The sequence below is a fragment of the Leucoraja erinacea genome, chromosome 6 (assembly GCF_028641065.1).
Source record: "Leucoraja erinacea ecotype New England chromosome 6, Leri_hhj_1, whole genome shotgun sequence".
Taxonomy (NCBI): Eukaryota; Metazoa; Chordata; class Chondrichthyes; order Rajiformes; family Rajidae; genus Leucoraja; species Leucoraja erinaceus.
Window position 1 is genome coordinate 81,076,592 of NC_073382.1, and position 18,916 is coordinate 81,095,507.

The 18,916-nt window shown below is 41.8% G+C and overlaps 1 protein-coding gene across 2 annotated transcripts in view; it reads right to left on the reverse strand.

Annotated features, from left to right (window-relative positions):
* si:ch1073-15f19.2 (T-cell surface protein tactile) overlaps nt 1–18,916 on the reverse strand; it is a 65,664-nt gene that overhangs the window by 22,103 nt on the left and 24,645 nt on the right. The window contains exons 3-6 of one of the 2 annotated variants that reach the window (XM_055637416.1): nt 9,983–10,047; nt 7,165–7,252; nt 4,401–4,577; nt 2,150–2,212 (exon numbers count right to left, since the gene is read on the reverse strand). In XM_055637416.1, coding sequence (XP_055493391.1) covers nt 2,150–2,212; nt 4,401–4,577; nt 7,165–7,252; nt 9,983–10,047 — 393 coding nt within the window. The remainder of the gene's footprint in view (nt 1–2,149; nt 2,213–4,400; nt 4,578–7,164; nt 7,253–9,982; nt 10,048–18,916) is intronic. The other variant, XM_055637417.1, reaches the window with a different exon arrangement.

An 18,916-nucleotide genomic window follows, 5' to 3' on the forward strand; every position in this document is an offset into this window, starting at 1 on the left:
GTGTCCGAGGTACAGTGAAAAGCTTTTCTTGCGTGCTAACCAGTCTGCGGAAAGACAATACATGATTACAATCGAGCCATTTACATAGTTTTGATAGAGATTTAAGAATGTGGAGATGGTAATATGTGATTGGAGATTTGCTTCTGTGGCAAGCACACAAATAGTTGGATGCCATCTTGGAAGCACCAATACCATCCAGAAGTTCAGATTCCCGAGAACTAAAACATGGCTGGGTCAGAATACCTGTTTAAAGAGTGATCATTTTCCTAGGTATCTAGGATTTCAATATACCAGCAGAAGGCATTATCAATAAAACAGTCTGGGACATAGCACAGCACAGTACAGCACAGGAATAGGCCCTTCGGCCCACAATGTCTGAGCCTAACATGATGCCAAGTTACCTCTATACTCTACATATATACACATGGATAATGTGTTCATAAAAAAGCCTCTTAAATGCCACTGGCCACGAGGTGATTAAATATTAGTAAAAATGTATTATATTTTTATCTTTTAACACAGCAGATTGAAATTTAAAACTAGATTGATGCAGCAGAGAAAGAATTGAGGACTGGTGCCAGTGTACATTTAGAACAAGGGCTGTTCAATGTAAGCAACGAAAAGCAAGCATAGCTGGGGCTCATACGAGTGCCCATGGTTAAATGTTTAACTTGAAGAAAGTGGAAGGTGTTAAAGGGAAGTTGATGAGGGTGAGCAAGTTGTGACAGGTGAAGGAGAATGTTGGTAGAGGGAAACTGATTGAGTCACAAAGTCATAGAGTCATGAAGTGTGGACACAGAACCTACAGCCCAACTTGCCCATGCCGACCAACATACCCCTTCTACACGAGGCCCATCTGCCCGTGTTTGGCACATATCCCCCTAAACCTATCCTATCCATGTATCTGTCCAAATATCCCTTAAATATTATGATAGTGTCTGACTCAACTACCTCATCCAGCAGCTTGTTCCATATACCCACCAACCTTTGAGGGAAAATGTTACCGCTCACGTTCCTATTAAATCTTTCCCCCATTACCTTAAACCTGTCCTCTGCTTCTTGATTCCTCTAATAGCTTGCCTCTCTGTTCAAGGAACATTCGTGGAGACCTTCCTGATAGGGAATGGAGATTTAAGGGAACTGAATGGCCTGACCTGAGATGTCATCTATCCATGTCCTCCAGAGATGCTGCCTGACCTGTTGAGTAACTCCAGCATTTGGTGTTTTGCCTATTAGTCTTGCAGCTGTCTGCAATCTGCCAGCATATTTGTTCATCTAATTTCTGATGCCTACTTAAGGACTACTTCTCAGCTCCACTTACATAGCCTCATTTGATGACCCTTCATTAATGTCATCTCAGACTACTGCCTTTTTCCATAATCATTTACAGTTTAATTATTGTCATGTGTACCGATGTACAGTGAAAAGCTTTTGTTGCGTGCTATCCAGAGAGAAGAAAGACAATATATGATTACAGTCAAGTCATTTACAGTGTATAAATAGTCAGTGAAGCAACCCGTATTCACCTGTCCTATCTTCATCTACCTACCATCACTAGCATTTGGCAAAGGGAGTAATCCAGAGTTTACTCCCTTTGAGTTCCTACTTTTTGACCGTTAGCAAAACTCCCTATATTTACTTTGTAGAACTTCATCCCATTTCCTACTACCTATGTTATTTGTGCCAATGTGCACAATGACTTCCAGCTGCTCTCCTTCCCCCTAGAGAATATTCTGCAGACACTCTGAGACATCTTGAAGCCTGGCAACAGCGAGTCCCATTGATTCCACAGAAATCCCTCCTTTCATTTCTTTTATTACTTCCATTGTAAATCATATTCTCTTGTTTACCAAAATAACCCGCAATATTTTAATATCTCTGTGTAGGAAGGAACTGCAGATGCTGGTTTACACTGCAGACAGACACAAAATGCTGGAGTATTTCAGCGGGAAAGGCAGCATCTCTGGAGAGAAGGAATGGGTGACGTTTCAGGTCAAGGCCCATCCATCTCTTCTCTTGAAATGCATGTAAGCCGCCACTGGGAATACTGAATCATTATCATTTATCTTGGCAAATACATAAAACTGTGAAATATTTTACTTTTTTGAGGAAAGAAACACAAGGATAATGACAGAGTATGTGCCCCTACCTTTCTGAACTGTTGTGGGCTGAGAATTGAATGTGTTCAGCTTTGTAAATGCTGTGGATAGATCTAATCAAGACAAAAAAACCCAACTAAATTGGTGAATTAATGCAGTGTTTATTAAAAGGTGGCAAGTAAAAGTAGTTGATATAATTGTATTCTATTTTTAGCTCATGATCTTAGTTCAGCTACTTTTTTATTTCATACATCCATGTTTCTGACCAAATATCCCTTAAACATTATGATAATGCCTCACTCAACTACCTCCTCTGGCAGCTCGTTCCATATACCCTCCAGCCCTTGTGTAAAAAAGGTACCATTCACCTTCCTATTAAATCTTTCCCCCCTCACATTAAACCTATCTCCTCTGGTTCTCGATCCCCTAATCAATTGCCTCTCTGTTCAAGGAGACCTTCTGGTGGGGAATGGAGATTTATGGGAACTGGAGGGCCTGCCCAGAGATGTAATCTATCCATGTCCTCCAGAGATGCTGCCTGACCTGTTGGGTTACCCCAGCTCATTATGTTTTTCGTGTAAACGGGCATCTGCATTTCCTTGTTTCTCCAATTAGAATTTGCAGTTTGGTTATAAATTAATTTGTTTGTTATTAGATAGACAATGCTGATCATAATTTGGGTTATTCCCTGGGATTTTAGATACTCTCAGTCACTTGGAACTTCAACGTGGATTTGTTTGTTCAAATTAAGCCAAATTCAAATTAAAGGAATGAAAAGGTTCACTGCATTTCTACAGCTCAAAATTTCCATCTTGAAGTAATATAAGCATTGAAAATATATAACAAAACAACACTTCATTCTGATTATTACGACTGCAAAGAATTACCTAGCCCATTCCAAACAACCAATATCTCTTTCTTAGTCCTTAAGAAATTTAAGAAACAGGTAAATGGATAGGACCGGTTTAGTGAGATATGGACCAAACACAGACAGGTGGGACTAGTGTAGATGGAGCATGTTGGTTGCCATGAGCAAGTTGGACCAAAGGGCCTGTTTCCATGCTATATTACTCTATTACTCTACATAGCCAAGCACATTTTAAATGTAAGATAGACACAAAATGCTGGAGTAACTCAGCGGGCCAGGCAGCATCTCTGGAGAGAAGGAATGGGTGACATTTCAGGTGGAGACCTAATATGATGAGGGCTTCCAGGTGCATCACCTATTTAGAGTGTGTGTTCCATCTGGTAATGGATTTTAGAGACTATGACATTTGAGTTGATGGAGAACAAGTTCAAAATGAGTAAGCACAAACTGTGCCACACCATTTATTGTTAGAAAATAAGAAAAGCATAGCTTACACACATTCTTTATAATGATCTCAACCTGTGCAACGCTGGAAATGAACAATTACCGATGGCCAGAGGAGCAACTACTTTGTTCTGAAGATAAAAAAAATTAGGATAAATTTTTAAAGATGCAGATTTGATCCTGACCTCAGTTGCTGTCTATGTGGAGTTTGCACCATCATGCTGTGGGGTTCCTCCAGCTGCTCCAGTTTCCTCTTACATTCCTAAAAGTGCAGGTTTGTAGGCCTCTGTAAGTTGCACCCAGTGTGTAGTGAGTGGATGCGAAAGTGGGATAACTAGTGTGATCAATAGTCAGCATGGACTCGGCGAGCCGAATGGTCTGATTCCATGCTGTGTATCTAAAATGGTCAGTGTTGGTCAACTCCAGCTGCCCAGAGGACATTGTTAAGTGTCATCATATTATTTAGAAGGTGAGTCTCATGTATGCCACTTGGGAAAAGAAGGCAGGTTCCTTTGTTGGAAAGACACATGTTGATTAGTGTATTTACTTTGCTGAGTTTAATGTTAGAGCCAAACTCAGGCGAATATATGTGTCGGAAGGAGCTGCGGATGTTGGTTTAAACCAAAGATAGACACAAAATGTTGGAGTAACTCGGAGAAACAGGCAGCATCTCAGGAGAGGAATGGGTGATGTTTCAGGTTGAGACCCTTCTTTGGTCTGAAACATCACCCATTTCTATCCAGAGATGCTGCTTGTTCCGCTGAGTTACTCCAGCATTATGGGTCTATCTCAGGTGAATGTATGTTTACCCGAAACAACAGTTAACGTGAGCCCACCTCAGATATATATTATTGAACAACGTAAAAATAATGCATAAATTCAATTACATGCGACAGATCACACACTGTATGTAAATTGCTAAAGAAAACAGGAAATGCACAGCAGCAGAATTCAAAATGTAACTATTGCATCGTAACCAAAATACTCACAATAATTCAGATGTATCTTTTTAGATCGCATAACTGTGATATTATTTCCAGGTTGCAAGAACACTGCATCACACCACATGAGTTTCCACTGGCCTGTTGTTATCTCCATGGACAATCTTTTCTTCACGTCATACAGCCCACTTGAGTCAACGGAGACTTCAGATGTGATAATAATACCTATAAAACATTTGAAGCCAATTTTACCATCTACACACACTCAAAACTATATAGTATGCAACTTAAAGAAGAGAAAAAGTAATCTTCCATATATGAGAGTCAAGTTGTTTTATTGTCATATGTCCCAGATAGAACAATGTAATTCATACTTGCAGCAGCACAACACAATATGGAAACATAGTGCACTGTAAACAATATAATAAATGAGAAAAAACAGGATTAAAAATGTGTCTCTGTACACATACTCACAAATACACACACACACACACACACACACACACACACACATATATACATACATACACACACACATAACATATATATATATATATACACACACACATATATATACACACACATACACATATATATATATATACACACACACATATATATATATATACATACACATATACACACATACGTACACACAAAATCACAAACTATAATAGTGCGATAATAAGAATAATAGTCTATGTAATTCAGTGCTTATTTGAGGTTGTGGTGTTTAAAAGCCAAATGGCTGTTGGGAATTCATGCACCAACATTACAAAATTGGAATCACACAAAATCAATTACAATTAATGCCTTACTTGTATTTAAATTGTCTGTACTTTACTGCAGAATACAAGGCAGCCAATGTATGTGCAGTAATGTTCTACAGTAGCAGTGATCAAATGACCATTGTTTTGGTGTGTAGGAAGAAACTGCAGGTGCTGGTTTACACTGAGAATAGTGACTCAGTGGGACAGGTAGCATCTCTGTAGAGATGGAATGGGTGACGTTTTGGATCAAGACCCTTCTTCAGACTAAATGTCAGGGGAGAGGGAGACAGAAATATGGAAGAGTAAGGTGAGGTGTAAAAAGAGAGATCAAAGGGGGACAAAGAGCAAGGGAAATAGAGAATGGAATATTGTTAACTGAGGAGAAGCTGACAACGAGGCACCCAATCTGTAACATGTAATCAGCAGGACAGTGAAACTAGTTGGTGAACTAGGATGCGGAGGGATGGAGAGAGAGGGAAAGCAAGGGTTACTTGAAGCTAGAGAAGTCAATATTCATACCGCTGGGGTGTAAGCTGGTGTGTTGATTCAGAGATTAGCATTGTTCATCTTGAACATCTTATTGTTTGGGAAAATTCTGAATCAGAACACCAAGATCTATAATAATCAGCTACTTGAAAACAATGGATAGAAGATATAAGCCTCAAAAGGCTGCTTTGCGTGTCACAAGAGGCAAAAACAAAAATTCTAGACGAAGATAAATACGCAAAAAGAAATTGAAAAAAGATTAATCTTGCCAGCTAAGATTGTCAAAAAGTCAACTTTATTTGTCACATACACATACAAGATGTGCAGTGAAATGAAAGTGGCAATGCCCGCGGATTGTGCAAAAGCTACAGAACAGAATAGAACAGAATCAGTTAGGAAATAATTCTTTACAAAAGACACAACATAACAGTAAATTAGTACAGATATTTTTTATATTCTTTGGAAATGAATATGAAAAACAATTAAATTAAGAAAATTGTCAGACCTGGAATTACTTTCATATTATTCTTTGCCATAGAAGGGGGTTACTTGGCCCATCAATCTAATAGTGACTTTTAGAGTCATCCCATCAGTTCACTCTCCCATTTATTTCACATGTTCATCAACTTCACCCTAATTCTCCTACTACCCATTACACCAAGGTTAATTTAACAGATAGCCAATTAACATACAAAGCCAGCACATCTTTGGCTGGTGGGAAGAAACTGGTGCACCCAGGAGAAACAACAAGGTTAAAGGAGAATATGCTAAGTGCACAAAGGTACCATCTGAGATCATTATCAAACACAGGTCATTGAAACTGTGAGTTTAATGAAGAGAATCACAGCAGTTAAGGAGAAGATAACTGTGGCCAGTGAATGGAGAGGGTGTGTAGGAAGGAACTGCAGATGCTGGTTTTAATCGAAGATAGACACAAAATGCTGGAGTGATTCAGCGGGCCAGACAGCATCTGTGGAGAGAAGGAATGGGTGACGTTTTGGGTCGAGACCCTTCTTCAGACTGACAGGGAGGTAGATAGAAAAAGCAAGGGCTACTTGAAGTTAGTGAAGTCAATGTTCATACCGCTGGAGTGTAAGCTGCACACGCAACATATGAGGTGCTGTTCTTCCAATTTGTGCTGGGCCTCACTCTGACAATGGAGGAGGCCCAGGACAGAAACGTCAGTGTGGGAATGGGATGGGAAGTTAAAGTGTTTAGCAACCGGGAGATCAGGTAGGTTTAGGCAGACTGAGAGGAGGTGTTCATGAGAGGATGAAGCGGTCTCATGATACACACATGGGCAAGTTACTGCAACTTTTTGGCATATTCTTTGTCCGTTAAAATGGTGACATTTAGAGGGGTGGGAGATTGCAACCTTCACGTGGTCCGCCCTGTTTCGACGAATGCAATCAACCCGGCGTGCACAATCAAGTAAGGTCAAATAGAACAAGTTGTCCTACAACTTTAGGCTGTGCACGCCATACGCAAGAAGAAGAAGTGACATTTAGACAGGAACCAACAAGTATACTGAGAACAGTATTGGAAAGTTTCCATACCATTTTCCCCATCCTGAAGAGCAATTCCATCCAAGTACAGTGTGATATTTGGCTCTTGGTTTGCTTTTTGTGAGATACAAGTAGAATTCTGAATCAAAGAAAAATTCCTTTATTTAAGACTTTAAAAAAATGTCAAAGTATTGACTAACCTGCTTTTCTGGCTTTATAACATGAAAAATTCTTGGACTTATAAGACTTGTTAGAGTTGTATAATGTTCTAGCAGACTAATCTAATGTGATCTTTTATTTCCACTATTAGTCTAATACATTTCAAATGGAGGTATTAAATATCAGGATTATTACCAAATGAGCATACAAATTGATGTGTTAGTGGCGGTGCCTAACGGCAGCGGCTCGACTACAGTCGTCTGTCTTTTTTTATGTTTGTCTTGTTAAATGTATGTCTTGAGTTAGTTTTTATTATTTTTGTTAGCTGTGTATATGTGGGCGGTGGTGGGGGGGCTGTGGGGGAAACCGTTTTAAATCTCTTCCCTGTGCCAACTATTGGGACCCAACTATTGGGACCCAACTATTCCCTGTCGGGTCTTGGATGTCGTTGGGCCTAACATCGTGGAGCCAGCAGCGACCTCCGGCCGGGACTAACATGGGGGCTCCAGTTGCACACCCTGCGGAACTGACGTTGCGGAGCTGGCCAACTTCGGAGCGGGAAGAGCTGTGGTGGCGCGCGGCTGCGACCCGACTTTGGGAGTTCGGAGGCACCGGCCGCAGACCCGGTGGACGGGAACATCGGGAGCTCCAAGTCCCTGGTGGGAGACCGCTTTTCCGAGCTCTGCCACGGCAACTTCTCCCGCTGGAATCGCGGGTTTAAGGACATGGAGCCGGGGCCTAACATCGCCCGGCGTGGCTTAAACGGCCTCAGGACTTACCATCGCCCGCCGGGGCCTTTAACATCGGAGCCCCAGTTCGCCTCGACACTGCAGTTGGACTGCTGGACCACGGGAGAAGGAACAAAGGGAAGAGATAAAGACTTTGCCTTCCATCATAGTGAGGAGATGTTGGAGACTCACTGTGATGGATGTTTATGTAAACTGTGTTAAGTGTGGGTCTTGGATTGTTTTGTAATGTAAAAAAAACTGTAGAAATGATATTTTGTTCCAACCTAGGTTTGAATGACAATAAATTGCATTCTATTCTATGTGCATAATCCTTGTATTCCATCCCTAGGATGGCACGGTGGCGCAGCAGTAGAGTTACTGCCTTACAGCATCAGAGACCCAGGTTTGATCCTGACTACGGGTGATGTCTGTACAGAATTTGTAGGTTCCCCCTGTGACCGCATGGGTTTTCTCCAAGTTTTCCGTTTTCCTACTCCAAAGACGTACAGGTTTGCAGCTAAGTAGCTTTGGTAAAATTGGAAATTGCCCCTAGTATGTAGGATAGTGCTAGTGTATGAGTATCCTGGTCGGCGCAGACTCGGTGGGATGAAGGGCCGATTATGTGCCGTATCACTAAACTAAATTTCCAAAGTTGTTTCCATTTATTCCAATGAAGCTGAACTTCAGTACTGGAATTTATGAAATGAATGTACACTTATCAATGAACAATGAGAACAAATTTCAAGGTGTTAACGCTCTTCTGCATAATTACAATAATTACGTTTGTTAATAAATTATCGGATCTTCCAAGCGACCCAAAAATTTGGATTATGTCCAAAAAGGCACATAAAAGTGATGTACTGCAAGATAACTGCATTAGTTTTCCTGAGAGAAAATTATATAGTCACAGTCATACATTGTGGAAACAGGCCCTTTGGCCCAACTGGCCCACACTGACCAACATGTCCCACCTACACTAGTCCCACATGCATCTGCTCCATATCCCTCTAAACCTGTCCTATCCATGTACCTGTCAAAATATTTCTTAAACATTGCGAATCAGAAGGATTTGAATTTTCTCTACGCAACAATTTGTGTGTGCATGTAAGTGCATTGGTATGTGAATGCACACGCATGTATGTGAGCATGCATGTGTACGTGAGTGTGTATTTGTGCTTGTGTCTCCACAAAATGTCAACATCGATGTAATATATTTTGTGAAGTCATATTTTTAGTTTAGTTTAGTTTAGTTTAGAGATACAGCCTGCAAGCAGGCCCTTCGGCCCACCGAGTCCACACCAACCAGCGATCCCTGCACATCAACATTATCCTACACACACTAGGGGCAATTTACACTTATACCAAGCCAATTACCCTACAAACCTGTAACCTGTATGTCTTTGGAGTGTGGGAGAAAACTGAAGGTCTCGGAGAAAACGTACAAACTCCGTACAGACAAGCACCCGCAGTCAGGATTGAACCCAGGTCTCCGGTGCTGCAAGTGCTGTAAGGCAGCAACTCTACCGCTGCGCCACCATGCCGCTCAGCATTTTTACCAGCATTATTCGGTAGCCCAGGGATTATTATTTCTGGAGTAGACAATTTGAGCCATGCTTTAATCCAGTTGGCATGGATGTCATCTGTCTGCCATAGGGAGTGTGTTTCGTGTACCAAAGTGTTTCAATCACCCAAAAAATGTTTCAAACTTTGATTGACCAATTTCACAATTGTTGGCAATTAATCCAATGCAATGCAACCTCAAATTAATCAAGGCTAAGCACACAGGAAAAGGTGCAGATTTGCACATTTGAAAAATTATTTTAATGTAAATTTATGAAAACTTTCAAAATTGAATATCTAGGCCACGTTACCAGGCTTAAGCATCCATAATAGGAGGATGCACTATATAACAAAGCAAATTGTGAGCTCATGAAATTAGCAAATCACATTATTTTATTGATGGTAAAAAGTAAAATACTTGCCAGTTGTAGTTTATTTGCAGTAAAATATGTTAATTCCTCATAGATTTGTGGAGTTGTTGGTTGAACTGAAATATAAAAGTCCAAAATTAATATTTTTCAGTTGATTTGTTGCTATTTTGCAGAACATAGAAATTACCTGGAATTGCAGAGCTCAAATATAACATTTTCCATTGCAATATATATAAAACTTTATTTCAGACACAGGTCCATATAACACATCATACAGTATAAGGAGATACAAAAAATACATTAAAAATTGCATATTAGCCTATAAGATATACAAGCTATTGCACCAATGCCATCTTAGCCTAGAAGTGAATCTATAGCAGCTTTTCAGAGGGCTGACTAGGGCTTCAATTAGGGCTTCAATTATGTGGTTCTCTGACTTGTCCAGGCGACACATAAAACTAAACATCAGCTGTCTTAAGAGTGCCTCACAGGTTGGCACTCTAGTGGACACAAACAATTGACTGGCACTATGCCACCTAGGGACACGAAGTAGCAACCTCATTGCATCATTGTATGCTACCTTGAGCCTCTGCATACTCTTTTTCTTATAGTTAGACCACAATTGAGCAGTATATAACGGTGTGATATAGGTTCTGAACAAGGAACACTGTGAAGAGTCAGAGCACATAGAAAACTTCCTTATAAGTATGTTACCTTGAAAATAAATTTTACAGTGCTGTCGGTAGAGGTCTTTGTCATCCGTCCAGTCATCGGATATTACATGACCTAGGTATTTAATTTCCTCACACACAGCAAGAGGACTGTCTGACAAATAAAAGGTCGGAAAAGTTGATTTCCTGACCTCAGCGCTTCTAACTATCATTATGCGGCTTTTCTTAGCGTTATACTTTATGTCATAATCAAGGCCATACTGAGAGCACACCTTCAACATCTGCTGCAGCCCAGCACTATATGGACAGAGCAGTACCAGGTCGTCTGCATACATAAGCTGATTAACAATAGTGTTGCCCACAAGACAGCCAGTTTTTAACCTATTTAACTGATTTGATAATTCATCCATATAAACATTAAATAAAATAGGAGACAAAATTCCTCCTTGCCGCACTCCGTTACTAACACAGAATGGAGCAGATACAACATTGTCCCATTTAACCTGAAACGTTTGATAGGCATACCAAAACACTAACATTCTCACAAAAAATTTAGGGGCACCTCTATCTAGCAATTTTACAAACAATTGTTCATGATTAATTCTATCAAATGCCTTGGACGCATCAATAAAACATAGGAATACAGATGAATTCAGGCTTGTGTACCTGAACACAATCTCTTTAAGAGCATAGATACACTGGTCAGTTCCATGTTTTCTTTTGAACCCAAGCTGATTGTCAGTAGTAAGGACATACATTTCTAGCTTTGTTAGCAGTATTCTCTCCAGTACTTTAGACAAGATACTGGCTAATGCAATAGGTCGATAACTGTCAATACTGTTGAGCTTACCAGCCTTGTCTTTAAGCACAGGCACTAACATTACAGACATAATAGCATTTGGCAGGACACCATGAACCAGACAACCATCAAAGCACATGAATATACAAATTTCAAATGCTAAGTGTAGGAAGGAACTGCAGATATTGGTTTAAACACTAGATAAACACAAAGAGCTGGAGGGACAGGCAGCATCTCCCGAGAGAAGGAATGGGTGACGTTTCGGGTCGAGACCCTTCTTCAGACAGTCAGGAAAGAATCATAAGGAAATGTAAGGTGTGAAAATGAAATATCAAAGGGGGTGGAGATCAAGGAAAATGTAGAATAAAGGAGAAGGAATATAGTAGTAGGTAACATCAAAGCAGAACAAGATAAAATGTAATCAGGGACAGTCAGATTGGTTGGAGAGAACTGGGATGGGGGATGGATGATGAGAGAGAGGGAAAGCAAGGCTTTCTTGAAGTTAGAGAAGTCAATATTCATACCGCTGAGGTGTAAGCTGGCCAGGTGAAATATGAGGTGCTAAGTCTGCTAGTAAACCTGAACAAAACTGGGGTAGAGGGAAAACATCAACAATTTCTGTTTGAAGATCCTTCACTGACAAAGGGTATTCAACCTGAAACATTATCTTTTTCCACCCTTTTTTTTCCACAGTTGCTGCCTGACCTGTTGAGTCAAACACATTATCTGCTTTTGTATCTGATTTCTGGCACCAATAGTAATTTTGTCAATTTTTAGTCTATTCTTTGTTCTTTGATAAAGGCACAATCTGCGAGACTCTAGGTTAGTTGGGTCTGATTTTGAAAATTATTGGTTTGTTCAGTTGTTCAGATTCAGATTCAGAAGATCAGATTACATTGCCATATACACCAGAATGCAATACATGGTTCATGTGGTTCGTGGTGTAAACAATTTGCATATAGCAGGGATAAATACAAAAATAAATATGACCATTAGTGCAAAACAGCAGAATAGTGCTATATTGTAGTGCAATCCAAAGTAGTGCAAAATTAATGTACATTAATTTAATAACCAAATGAGATAGAGTTAAGAGTAGGGCAGCATGGTGGCACAGCAGGTCACCCCGGTTTCTTAATTTTTTTTGTTTATGTTTTAACTTTAGAGATACAGCACGGAAACAGGCCCTTCGGCCCATCGAGTACCCGCCGACCAGCGATCCCCACACATTTAACACTATCCTACACATACTAGGGACAATTCAAGTTCAAGTTCAAGTGAGTTTATTGTCATGTGTCCCTGTATAGGACAATGAAATTCTTGCTTTCCTTAAGCACACAGAAAATAGTAGGCATTTACTACAAAACAGATAAATGTGTCCATATACCATGATAGAAATATATACACACTTGATCTCTCTTCTGTACTCTGAGCCTCTCCATTCATGTGTGTGTTTCTCGCGTTTCATGAATAAATAAACTGGTAAAGTGCAAATAACAGAAAGTGGTTATTAATAATCAGAGTTTTGTCCGAGCCAGGTTTAATAGCCTGATGGCTGTGGGGAAGTAGCTATTCATGAACCTGGTTGTTGCAGTCTTCAGGCTCCTGTACCTTCCACCTGAAGGTAGCAGGGAGATGAGTGTGTGGCCAGGATGGTGTGGGTCTTTGATGATACTGCCAGCCTTTTTGAGGCAGCGACTGAGATAAATCCCCTCGATGGAAGGAAGGTCAGAGCCGATGATGGACTGGGTAGTGTTTACTACTTTTTGTAGTCTTTTCCTCTCCAGGGCGCTCAAATTGCCGAACCAAGCCACGATGCAACCTCGGTACACGTGATAATAAACTAAAATAACTAACTAACTAGCATAATGCTAATGTTGAAATTCAGGAAGGAGCGGCTAATTCTACCTATGACAATGGCACAAGGTCACTGTAAAATTAAGATCACCAATGGTCCATAAATCCAGCAATTAATCAAAGTTTGCTAACCCAGCCTGCCGTTAAAGAACCAAATAGTGTAAGCCGTGAGAATAGAGAGACAGAAAACATGCATTTGCTGAAGTTAAGCTGAGTGCTTTCTTCTCTAAGTCACTGTGGTTTTTGACAACCCACATTTTCCTATATCCTATATAGATCTAAACTGTAAATAGAAGCTGCTAGTTTAGAAACACTCACAAAAGGTTCTTCAGTCAAGTAAACAAACTTAAAACGGCAATCGATGGTCGAGGTTGTTCATACGTGACATTTCATATCAATGCAAGGTTGGCTTTAACAAAAGGGGCAAGGTGGCTAGGTTTTTTAGTTTAGTTTAGAGATGCAGTGCGGAAACAGGCCCTTCAGCCCACAAGGTCCGCGCCGACCTGCGATCCCCGCTATCGCGGATCAACACGATCCTATACCCACTGGGGACAATTTTTACATTTACCAAGCCTATTAAACTACAAACCTGTACATCTTGGAGTGTGGGAGGAAACCGAAGATCTCGGAGAAAACCCACGCAAGTCACGGGGAGAACGCACAAACTCTGTTCAGACAGCACTCATAGTCGGGATCGAACCCGGGTCTCTGGCGCTGCATTCGCTGTAAGGCAGCAACACTACCACTGGGCCACCGTGCCACCCATGAAGTTTGTATTTTCCCATCCCAATGTAACAATGTGGTGTCGGGGATGAGGACAGGTTGGGCAGTGACCACGCAAACAATCACAGTAGGTTGAACTCACGTAATATATTTTGTTTACAGTGACAAGAAAATCTAGGGCGGCATGAGGTGCTGTCTCTTATCGTCAGGGTACATGTGGGGTGACACTGGCGATCTCGACCTTGTCCCGGCAGCTCAGTCCTCATCTCGAAAGAGGAGGTGTGGCAATTTCCCTGGGGGAAACTGGCGGGCTTCGGATTATCCTGGCAACTCAGCCTTGGGCTTAAAGAGGCAATGTTGGCAGTCTCTGGATGATCCTGGTGGCTCAGTCTTTGGCACTGGGTGTTTGTGTGGGTACAGGCCCTCATTGTCCAGAGACACTGGCATCTTGGACCTGCCCCAGACACTGGGTTTTCATAAGTTCATAAAGTCAGAAATCATTGGAGCAGAATTAGGTCTTGTAGAATTAGGTTTTTATTCGTGCGGGATTGCTTGATTGTACGTCTTTGCAAGAACGATAGCTTCTAGCATTTTTGTGTATCAAAGTGTTTGGATGATTTCCTCGAGGTTTGTGTGGGATTATGGTTTACTCTTTGATCAGATTTTAGAGTGAAAATGACATTGCATTTGAAATTTGTGAATGGTCTCTGAGTTATCACATATAGCTTGAGGGGTGGCAATTTGTGAATTAATTTACGTGTGAAGAGAAAATGCATGGTTGATGGGAAAAGGCTGTTATTAGTTAAATCTGTATTGAAAGAAAGTTGAAATAAATGCAATAAATGAATACATTTGCAATATCTCTTGTGTCTGAAGAGGTGATGTTATATTTTATCCTTGTATGTTAGAAGCTTTCTCTATGAAAATTAGCTCTTTATTCTAGTTTTTTCAGTTATTTGCAAAGGTTCTGATGGAACAGAATTGCAAGCATGCAGTTTTGTTTAGCATTATTTGTGTTTTAGGTTTGATTTCTTTTTCGATTTCTTTCCTTTAGAATTGATTTCAAAGGGAGACCTGTATTCCACACCAGCCATGTGGATTCCAGATTAAAGGTCCCTCCTTTCTCCCTGTCTTCCTCCCGTCTATTCTGTCCACTAAACGTTCTCTCAGCATCCTCCAAACCAACTTCCAGCCTCTCACCTGCCTGGGTCCTGCATCGGATCCCAACCCCTTGACAATCTAGTTTAAACCCAACACTTGGGTAACACTTGCGAGCCTACCTGCAACCCACCACTCCTGTACAGTTTGCCTCTGCCTTAGAAGAGATCCCAATGGTTTAGAAATCTGAATCCTTGCCCCCTGCACCAGCTTTTCAGGCGGCTGCTATGGAGAGGAGACGGTTGCCCACCTCTTTGCAGAGTGCGGATTTGCAAAGAGAGTCTGGAGAGGTTTGCAAGGTTTGTCACGATTCATTCCGAACAGCTCCATCACAGAGGACTCTGCAATTCACAGACTGTCCCCAGGGAAGCATTCAGAGACTGACATCGAGTGCTGCTGGAAGATCATCAACTCGGTGAAAGACGCTCTTTGGTCTGCCCAAGCTTTGTTGACCTCCCATCGGAGTGGGATGTCCATCGGGGAATGTTGCCGACTGGCCGGCTGCAGGAGTATGTGCTGAGGGACGCACTGAAGTTTGGTGCAGCCAACGCCAAGGCCCTGTGGGGGAGGACCACAGTCTAGGGTCCTTCCGCTGCTGGACGTGGGGGGCAGGGTGTGGTGGAGACGCCCTTTAAAATAAGGGAAGGGCTTCCACGCCAGTGGGCTACATGAGTGGCAATGGTGGGAGAGAAATTTGTGTAATTTGAGTAAAGAGGTTTGAATGTATGTATAGCCTCCGAGAATGACGGATGGAATTTTGTAAGGATCATGTATTGTACATATTTATTTCTCAAATAAAGTATATTGTGAAATGTTAAAAAAAATCTCCACTAGCTTCACGTTTCTACCCTTACTAGCACGTGGAACTGGAATCAAATTGTTGGCCTAGAATTCATACAGTTTAGTTTAGTTTAGTTTAGAGCTACAATGTGGAAACAGGCCCACCAAGTTCACACCGACCAGCAATCCCCGCACATTAACACTATCCTACACACACTAGGGACAATTTACACATACACCAAGCTAATTAACCTACAAAACTGTCCGTCTTTGAAGTGTAGGAGGTATCTGAAGATCACAGAGAAAACACACGCGGTCACGGGGAGAATGTACAATCTCCATAGAGACAGCACCCATAGTCAGGATCGAACCAGGGCCTCCGGCGCTGCAAGTGCTGTAAGGCAGCAACTCTACTGCTGCACCACCGTGCCACCCTATGTGAGGTGTGAACATGTGAGACATTGAGATTTATTGCGACCAAGCTTCCACCACTACCACGTCTCAATGCTCACTGGATGGCACTGGTGAAGAAGAGTGAGATGGTGGTTCACCATTAATCAAAGAGCTCCAAAACTATTCAGAAGTGCACAGCACAAAAGTAGGTGATATTTTGGAAAAATAGATTTGTTGAGAAAGGCCCAGGAAATAGATTAGGATAATATTGCATACATTAGGGACTTGAACTTTATTTTGTCTTCCATCACAGTGAGGAGTGTGTAGGATTCACTGTGGTGGATGTTCATGTTAAATTGTGTTTTTGCTTTTAATTGTATGACTGACCTGGCCAGTGAAATTCCTCGTATGTTGCTAAACATACTTGGCGAATAAAATCTGATTCCGATTCTAGAATTTTCAGTTATTGATTGTAATTGTTTTTTTATTTTTTCTTATTTTGACAAAATAGAAAAAAATGTAAAACATTGAAGATCTGTCAAGCAGGTAGTAGATGAGTTGGACAGGCAGCAACTAACACCGGAAGGGTAGGAGATGGTGTTATTTAATATGGCGTATTTGTGTGTGGTTAAGAGCCATCAGGAAGGATTTATGCAGACATTTCTGGATATTATAAGAATAATTTATGAGGGTGTTGCCGGGACCTGAGGACATGAACCATGGGGAGAGGTTGGTTGGGCAGGCTAGGACTTTATTCCTTGGAGCTCAGGAGAGTGAGGGGAGATTTTATAGATGTGTATAAGATCACTAAGGGGATAGATAGGCTGAATGCTCAGAATATTTTTGCCAGAGTTGGGAAATCAAGAACCAGAGAGGTTTACGATGAGAGGGGAAAGATTTAATAGGAACCCAGAGGGCAACCTTTTCACAGAGAGTAAGGTGGGTGTATGAAATGAGCTGCCAGAGGAGGCCGTTGAGGCAATTAATACAACAGCATTTAAAAGACATTTGGACAGGTACGTATGTTTAGGTTTATGGGACCTAGGCCAAGCATGTCCAGGTGGGACTAGTGTGGAGGAACCATCTTTGCAATTTGCTTGTAATATAAGTAATTTATGGATCATGATAGAAGTGAGGAATCACTTTGCAACACTAATTTACAGAGCAAATGGCCAGAGAATGGCTTTCTGAGCACAGGAATCACTTTGCAACACTAATTTACAGACCCAGCAGTCAGAACAATGGAAATGAAACACAGATCAAAGATTGCAATTAAATATGGGTTACTGGTGACTTATTGCAAAGGAAAAAATACATTTAGGAGTCCCTTGCACAACTTCCCAGTGTGAGCCAGTGCTGTATGAGATTTTCTTTAGTGCACTACCCTGATCTAAGCTGCAATTAAGAGAGCAACAGGGCCGCACGATAAAGCCAGATTCCGGATGCAGGTTCAACAACGATCCCTCCAACACTGATTAACTTTGATTAATCCCTACCTCTCCAAATGTTGACTAGACCTGGCGCTCAGAAATGTTTCTAATAACTTCCCCATCATTGACAACACTCAAAGGCTTGGCTTATCCTGCTGTCCTTCTTGAATAAGGGTACTGCATTTGCTGCATGTTTTCTGTGATCAGCACAATTACATAGGGTGGTACAGAAGGCTTATGTTATGACTTGCCTTCATTGCTCAGGGCAGGAAGTCATGATATACAGTAGCTCCATAAGACTTTGGTTAGGCTGCATTTGGAGTATTGCACGCAGTTTTGGTCGTCCCATTCCAGGAAAGATTGGAGGCTTCGGAGAAGGTGCAGAGAAGGTTTACCAGAATGCTGCCTGGATTAGACAGTTTCACCTACAGGGAGTCATAGCGTCATAGAGTGATACAGTATGGAAACAGGCCCTTCGGCTGAACTTGCCCACACTGGTCAATGTGTTCCAGCTACACTAGTCCCACCTGCTCAAGTTTGGTCCATATCCCTGCAAAGCTGCCCTATCCATACACCTGTCTAACTGCTTTTCAAATGTTGGGATAGTCCTTGCCTTAACTACCTCCTCTGGCAGCTTGTTCGATACACTCACCGCCCTCCCGGCTCTGACCACACTCATTGGCTCCAGCCCAGCCCCAGTCGCACTCAGCGGTGTGTGCACGGGGGTGGTGTGGGGGGGGGAGGGCCCCGCCTGCGGACTCAGCCCTGGCCGTGGACATAGCCCCTCCCCACGGACACAGCCCCTGCCCATTCTCTGCTTACTCCACTCCTTGAGTTATTCTCCTCGCTGCCTGTGATTGACAGCGCGTGCCGGAAGGGACGTTGCCGTCCTGGTGAATGACAGCAGAGAAGACCAATAACCTTTGTAACATTTCACCGATCGGAACAAACCTTGATGCACTTGCAGCACAGGAGAATGGTGAGTAATGTGGCAAAAGAATCGTAGCGCTATTTGGTACCGTTTTTGCGCAAATGTAAAAACAACACAAATCGGAAGAGGACAAGATGAGAGTTTTAGTCAAGTACTTGACCAAGTGCAGACCCGTTGGGTCTGTTCCCCCAACGTGCGGTTGTGGGGGGGAAGGCGGCATGCAGCGTCACACACACTAACTATCCC